The sequence below is a fragment of the Octopus bimaculoides genome, chromosome 16 (genome assembly GCF_046866305.1).
Source record: "Octopus bimaculoides isolate indiv1 chromosome 16, ASM4686630v1, whole genome shotgun sequence".
NCBI classification, from domain to species: Eukaryota; Metazoa; Mollusca; class Cephalopoda; order Octopoda; family Octopodidae; genus Octopus; species Octopus bimaculoides.
This window is the reverse complement of record NC_142943.1, coordinates 51575861-51583224: the sequence shown is the minus strand read 5'-3', so window position 1 is coordinate 51583224 and position 7364 is coordinate 51575861. Positions and strand designations below refer to the sequence as shown.

At 35.3% G+C, this 7364-nt stretch overlaps 2 protein-coding genes across 2 annotated transcripts in view; one reads left to right on the top strand and one right to left on the bottom strand.

Annotated features, from left to right (window-relative positions):
- The window catches only part of LOC106873417 (juxtaposed with another zinc finger protein 1), an 18388-nt gene extending 17994 nt beyond the window's left edge, over window positions 1-394 (bottom strand). The window contains exon 1 of the mRNA XM_089364781.1: window positions 226-394. Within this exon, the coding sequence (XP_089220907.1) occupies window positions 226-325 (100 nt within the window). The 5' untranslated portion in view covers window positions 326-394. The remainder of the gene's footprint in view (window positions 1-225) is intronic.
- Window positions 395-585: 191 nt separating this feature from the next.
- On the top strand, window positions 586-5966 carry LOC106873419 (ATP synthase lipid-binding protein, mitochondrial). The gene is made up of 6 exons (XM_014920775.3): window positions 586-674; window positions 866-943; window positions 3791-3850; window positions 4959-5048; window positions 5182-5278; window positions 5522-5966. The coding sequence occupies exons 2-6, from the start codon at window positions 899-901 to the stop codon at window positions 5683-5685; spliced, it is 456 nt and encodes a 151-aa protein (XP_014776261.1). The 5' UTR covers window positions 586-674; window positions 866-898; the 3' UTR covers window positions 5686-5966.
- The last annotated feature ends 1398 nt before the right edge of the window (window positions 5967-7364 follow it).

The following is a 7364-nucleotide window of genomic DNA, read 5'->3' as shown; positions in this document are numbered from 1 at the left end:
ATATTCCTCAGTGTAAATGCACAATGCATGTCATGCCAAAGAGCGTTGAAAGAAAGACGATGTACAAGTATTTCCAATAGAAATGTGAATGTAAACAAACTTGTTTTCAATCGAAGTGATTCAAGCAAGGAGTGATGGATCTGAGCGTAAGTCGGGCCGGGGCCTCACTTCAATTGGTTATTACCGAGGAAATGATACAGAAGTAAGAGCAGCAGAAGAACCTACCTAAATGAGTGTCTTCTATATGTTGTATGAGTTCTGTTAATGTCGTAAATCGCAGTCCGCATCCTTGAAATTGACAGTTATTAATGAGAAACACCGCCATTTGCCAACTTCTACAGACTCAAGGTAGCCATATGCACGCAGGCCGCTACGCATGTGGTTGACGGAATTCATTCGTGAATTTCCGTCATGAAATATAAAATAACAATATTGTTTTTAATTTTAGCTAAATATATACATTATGCATTCAATTTCATAGACAAATCTGTCAACTTTAATAATAAATATTGATAGTAAAAAAAAAATATTCTCAAACTAGGCCTAATCTCGAAACGAATTGAAATAGCTGCCTTACGCATGCGTGAGTTGGTCTCTCCCTCTTGACTTGATCAATCAGTCTGTCGAGTCGTCTCTGCGGTTAAGCTACCCTGATCAATCCATCTTATTAACTGGTAAATTTTTGCCATCATTATTTCTTACTTGGATTTTAGAAAAGCTTTTGCATTCAACATTCAGTTGTTTAAGAAAAAAAATTAACAGTTACTATCTTTTATTACAGTTTCTTCGGATTTTCCCCCCTGTTCTTTATCCTCCAACTAACCTTCAGCCGGCATTTTTTTCTTTCTTTTTCTATTTTCTTCAGGTTTACCTTGGGTAAAACTCACTGTTGAGAAATATGTACGCCTGCACCAGATACATCCCCTCGGCTACTCGCTGCATGGTTCGTAATTTACATTTTACTTCGTTAAATTCAAAAATTCATTAATCATTTTCCTCAATTATTAATGCATGCCAATTGAAAATTTCACTTGTTTGAAGGTCAAATTTATATTCTATTGGTCCTATAAATACATTTTCCCCTCCATTCTAGTAACCAATATTTTATTCCTTCCCTCTCAAGGGCAAATTGTTTTTGCTCATATGATTTTACCTTCATTGCTTTATCCTTACCTCTTCACACCAGTCATTTATTTCAGATACCTGTCTCTTTAATATTCACCTAATTCAAATCACACACCCTATTTTTCCGCTGTTCTACTTTCATCCTGTTTTAAGTCTGTCGCGTGTAGTCTTTTGTTATATACTTATTTACTGCTCAAATAGGATTATCTAGAAATATATTTAAAAGATCGACGTTTTTGTTCTGTATTTTCCTTTGTAATCGATGTCCTATCGCCTGATTTAATTCAGTTTAATCAGTTCGCTTTGCCCTTTATATAAATCTCTGAGATTCATAAAAAATGTTTTTCAACTAGCATTTCCCCCAAATGAACCGTAGCAAGTGCATTTTTAGTGCCTAGTTATCTGATCCTGTGATTCCAGTTTCGATTCCTAATCGGAAAACTCTACTCTTTCAAAATCTGTTGTCCTTGAGAGGGGCATATATGTCCCAACATCTTATTTTCTTCTGCAGAGATCTTAGCTGTTAAGCTGATGTAGTAGGCAGTACTCTGCAGCATTTTGGTCTCGACTAGATCGTGACACGGTTTCGTTTCTCTCTCTCCGTTGGCTTTTCGTTTAATCTCGCTTATCTAACGCCCTTGAGGAAGTCATGCACCTTACAACCCTTTGTAATTATAATCAAAACTACCATTACATGCTGTTAATTTTCAAATGCCCTTCAGAAAGTCATGAATGCCACATAATTCATTTTCCTTTTACCTCCCACTTTCCTTCCAAATGTGCTTTTCATATGCTTACGTGAAAGCTGAATATATTTCGATTTTATTTTCTCAGCAGTGTAACGTAATATGACTATATAACCGTTTTATCAATGGGAGATCGGGAATATACATGAGATTCCTTTATATATTACATATTATATAATGTCTCCAATGTATATCTCCTGTGTATGTAAATGCTTGATGTCTCCATAACTCCTAATGAATTTCATTTAGTGGTTTTCCACTGAGGTCACCTCCCTACTCTCCATAATAATTTAGCCACAAATCTAGAGTAACCTCCCTTCAAGGTAGCCTCTACGTGGTCGCAGTACCGTCTTAAAATGTGTGGGGGGGAGGGCAAATTGCATAATGTAGTTCTACACCACCAACACCCTTTTAAAAGACGTGATGTTCACGGATGGCTGGCAATGCTTTCGGCCAGGTTGGCTTGATTTAGAATTTGCCTGAGGCTAAGCTTTAATCTTGGGCGATGCAGTAACTGTCTTAAATATGGTGGGTTCATCTGCTAGAAATAGCAGTTAAATTGCAAGTGAAAGATACACTGGATAATGTAACCCCCAAGTACCATTGAGAAAATAAAAGGGTTCCGGTTACCATAACTTTGCTTATAGGTTTGTCCTACAGTGATGGGGTTTAGACATTTTTATTGATTTCGTGACCCTCCATTGTCTTACGTTCTGTCTGCATCTTTTGTATATCTCTCTATCATTCTGTACTTCTCTATCACTCTCTCTCCCTCGTTTTTTTTCTTTCTGTATTTGTCCCAAATTTGACCCTAACCAGTCATGTGTTCAATAAGAAACCTTAGCTATTTACTTAGTTTTCCTTTTTCCTATGCAGTCAACAAAACCGTTCGTTGTTTACGAAGGTCACTTAAGGTCACACCTAAAAATGCCCTTTTTTCCTTAATTTCACCTCGAACAACTTGTCTTAATTAACAGTTTCACCTGTGTCATTGAAATGTCCTAGAAACTAAATTGCTTAAGATATCTTGTCTCAAGTTTACTTTGAGATTATTATTATTATTTTTTTTTTTATCTGTTAATCATTTCGACAAAAGTCACACTATTCGCTTCATCTTGACTAATTTCATGCCGCATTGCGTTGTTTGATGTATTTTTATAATTTGGTATATCTGCCAGAATTACAACTAACAGTAAACGAATATGGACAAAGAATTTTTAAGTCTAGTCTTACTAGAATTTTTAAATGGTTTTTCTCATTGATTAAAAAAAAAAAAAAACCCAAAGCTATGTTGGTCGGATAGTTTTTTTTAAATTAGTAAATAAATTATTTTATTTTTTAAATTTATTTAAGCGGTAATAATCATTTAGATCATTTAGCGACATGACTGAAAATGAATCTGACAATTATTGATCAGACATTACATAACGTGATGACCACTTGTTAAATGGTAGTTTTCGAATATCTTCGAGTTTTTACGGTCGCACAAGTACTCGGTCAGGATAACCTCTACTGTCGTACTTCATTCGGAATTTTGGACTAGCTGCCTCCTAAGGCCCCATTACCTCATTAGAAAGAAAAAGATACAATGCTTTGGGAATAAATTTAAAATTAACTTTCAGAATCGTAATTTCCGTTGTTTGAAATCAAGGAATATTTAAAACAAAGAAAATATATCCTTTTCTTTTATCATGAAGTATGGAACGTCGAAGTAAATTCATTCCCACTTTTTAAAAAAGCTGATAAGGTGGGGAGGCTGCTGTTTCTAGTGGGTTTCTATTTTTCAAGGTGATAGCTTGTTGCTACTAGCATTGACATGATTTTTTTTTTTTTACCCCATCTATTTTAAATTGTACTTGGATACTCTTTTTGAATTTTTATTCATCATCTTTTGATTCCATTCTTTTCCTATATTCTAGCTTACCAGCAGCAGGTCGGCTCTGAGACCTCTAGGTTCCACTGTGATACCAATGCAAGAGGTAAGCTTTATTAAAACTTTTGTTTTGGCGAGTTTTTTGTTACCCACTAAAATTTGATTTTGAATAACCAATGTTACAGTGCCCAGGAATATCTTAGAGAAGATGGTTCTTTACAAGTGGTCTAATGCACCTTTGTCAATGTTATGAATAGATTTCACCACCCACCCCCATTCATATTTGATGTTTACACACTTGAGGTCAAAGCGCAAATTGAGTTAGAAATCAAAATTAAATCTGTTCATCTCCCTTGTATTTTCTACTCTTGACACAAAGCCCGAAATTTTGGTGAAAGGGGCCAGTCAATTAAATCAACCCCAGTATGCAACTGGTACTGAATTTATTGACCTCCCAAAAGGCAAAATCGACCTCATCGGAATTTGAACTCGAGACGTAAAGACAGACGAAGTACTACTAAGTGTTTCTGGCAGCTCGCCGCCTTTCATCACCCTTGGACTTGACCTAAACCTTTATACTTTAACATACTCTGATCAAATAGCCTGTTGGTCTTAAGTGTAGATATTAATTCAGTAAATGTTAAGTTGTACATCACATAGATTTTAGCAATGTATTCATCATTGTTTAACATGTTTTCCATGCTGGCATCGGTTGCACGGCTTGACAGTTGCCATTCAGACTCCAAATTGTCTGTAGTGGCATGGTTCCTTCCTCACAACCACTTTAGTGTGTGCTGGCTGCATTTACACAGCACTGGTGTGAATGCATTCTACATGGCGCTGACACCTGTATATATGGATGACAGCAATTTTACATGATGCTGGCACCTGTAGAGGACAGGCCTGTATGTATGGATGACAGCAATTTTACATGGTACTGGCACCTGTACAGGACAGGCCTGTATGTATGGATGCCAGTGATAGTACATGGTACTGGCACCTGTAGAGGACAGGCCTGTATGTATGGATGCCAGTGATAGTACATGGTACTGGCACCTGTAGAGGACAGGTCTGTAAGTATGGATGCCAGTGATGGTACATGGTACTGGCACCTGTAAAGGACAAGCCTGTATGTATGGATGACAGCAATTTTACTTGGCTTGATGCATTTTCTCAATCTGAATCATTACAAATTTTTTTGTTTAATTTTTCAGAACTCACAGTCTCAGTCTCTTGTGCCATTGGCTAGCTGCACTAGCTTTTCTATTTCACAATCACAAATGCTTTCCCTAATCCAGAACCAGGTTTGTCATGCTTTACTCTTCTCTTTTTGTTTTTTTTTTTGTCTTATTCTTTGCTCATTTTTTTAGCATAAGTTTATCATTATCTCACCTTCTAGCTCATGCTACATATTTGATAATTTTTCTACTGCAACAGGTACGATTTTTCCAGACCAGCTCTGTACGAAACGATATTGATCAGGCAGCAAAATACATTGGTGCTGGAGCAGCTACAGTCGGTGCTGCAGGTTCAGGTCAGTGAATTAAATTACCATCTATCTAGTCCCCATCTCTTTAAACTCATTTTAATTAGATAGCCAAAAATTAGTCTGTTTTCATCGGGCTTTTTTCATGAGGTGTATATGAACTCCAAACATTATGTAGATATGGGTGTTAAGAATTTTCCCTGTAAACTTTCTAGGGGGTTGACTATTAGGGATTTAAATTGTTTATACTGTTAGATTAATTTAAAAGAAAAACCCCTTTTTTCATTGTAGGTGCTGGTATTGGAAGTGTATTCGGAAACTTAGTAATTGGTTATGCCAGAAATCCATCTCTGAAACAACAGCTGTTTTCATATGCCATTTTGGGATTTGCTCTGTCAGAAGCCATGGGTCTCTTTTGTTTGATGATGGCTTTCCTTATTCTTTTTGCATTTTAACCTTCAGTTAAATCTTTAATTCAGAGCATGATTGCAGTTTGTAAGAAGAAAATGTATTAAAAAAAAAAAACCGAAACAATAAAACTCACCAAAGTGAACCTCTTCGGCACTAGTGCCTTGGAGTGGAGTAATTCACAGTGAAAAGAGTAAGTGATGGCGCGACTTTCATCTTGGCGGCATATTTCACTACATAAAATCACGTTGACAGTTAGTGAAGAGCAGTCATTCTAATTTAGTAGAAATGGTTAACATTTTTGAAATAATAAAATGTTTAACTTTCATCTTAGTTTTCTTTTTGTTTTATTTTTGAGAAGCTAAGAGACCTAGATGGAATCTGTTTCAGTTTCTCTGATTGTCTGTATTATGTTCTTTGCAGAATACTAACTACTGTTTTTTAATCCTTTTGTGACCATATTTTTAAAGAAATTTATTCCTCAGTATTTAACCCTTTCACATTCAGGCTATTCCATCAAATATAATGCTTATTCATTCACATTGTTTAGAATCTACCATGCATTATCTTATAACTTTGAGGTTTCAAGGTTGTAGCTGTTTAGTTTTATAATGACATTGTAGGGTAGGTGTGAGAGGCCAGAAGTAGTCAGTTTGAACATAAAACACAATATTTGGGCTGGATATGGCTGGTTTAAATGCCGAAGGTTAAATTTTGAAAATATTTAGAATTTGATGAAATAACTTTCGCTATTGACTTTTCTGTTTAGAACATGACTTCAAAAAGGGTCTTAGATAAGATTATGGTGATCCCTTTAAAATATCTCAATTCAGTTTTGAAATAGATAACCTCTTAGCATTCAGATTTTTATGTAATTCTTATTTGTTCATGTTGCTTTGAATTAGTCCTGCATTATCTCATTGCTTCAATATTTCAGTGATGTGATTGCTTTTCAAAATGACATTGTAGGTAGATGTTAGAAGCTAAATCTGGTCAGTTTGAGCATAGAACAAGCAGAATATTTTGGCTGGATTTGGTCAGTTTAAATGCTAAAACATTAAAGGTTACTTTTTGTGTTAATTACAGAATTAAGAAACTTCAACCCTTTAGCATTCAGATTTCTTTGTCAAACGTGATGCTTATTTATTGACATTTTGAATTAACAATGTATTATCTTGAGATTTCAATTATGGGAATGCTCTACTTTTAGAATGATGCAAGGTTAGGGATGAGAGATGTATTTGGCCAGTTTGAACATAAAGCAAATAGAATATTTTGGCTGGTTTAAATACTAAAGAGTTAAATAAGTTTCTGGTAGAATATCAAAACATTCATTAGTTATTCAGATTTAATTTTTCTGTTTGATCCTAATTAGAGTGCTTCAATAATTTACCATTCTTTGTGCTCCTGGGATGTTCTGTTTCTGATACCCAACATTATCAACTCTATAACTTTTCTCCCTCTTTATCTGCTCTTCCATGTATTCCTCTATCTTGATATTTATGCATACTGTTTTATCTTTAGTTGATATACAGGAATAGATGCTCAACTTCTTCTTCTTCTTTGCTGTAAATTCCCCACATTCATTTGCCAGACAGCATCACATTTAACATGCTTTAAAGCTTGCTTTTTGCATAGAGAGAACTCTTTTATCAAGCAGTGTTCACTTCTTTCCTGATGACTTGCAAATTTTATGACTCTGCCACATGCATCTTTACTATTAGTT

Bases quoted from the DNA above. Each gene is read 5' to 3' on its own strand.
- LOC106873419 (XM_014920775.3), top strand. From the start codon at position 899: ATGTACGCCTGCACCAGATACATCCCCTCGGCTACTCGCTGCATG. The intron at 944-3,790 runs GTTCGTAATTTA...CCTATATTCTAG, and splicing joins CCTCGGCTACTCGCTGCATG to CTTACCAGCAGCAGGTCGGC. The intron at 3,851-4,958 runs GTAAGCTTTATT...TTAATTTTTCAG, and splicing joins CTGTGATACCAATGCAAGAG to AACTCACAGTCTCAGTCTCT.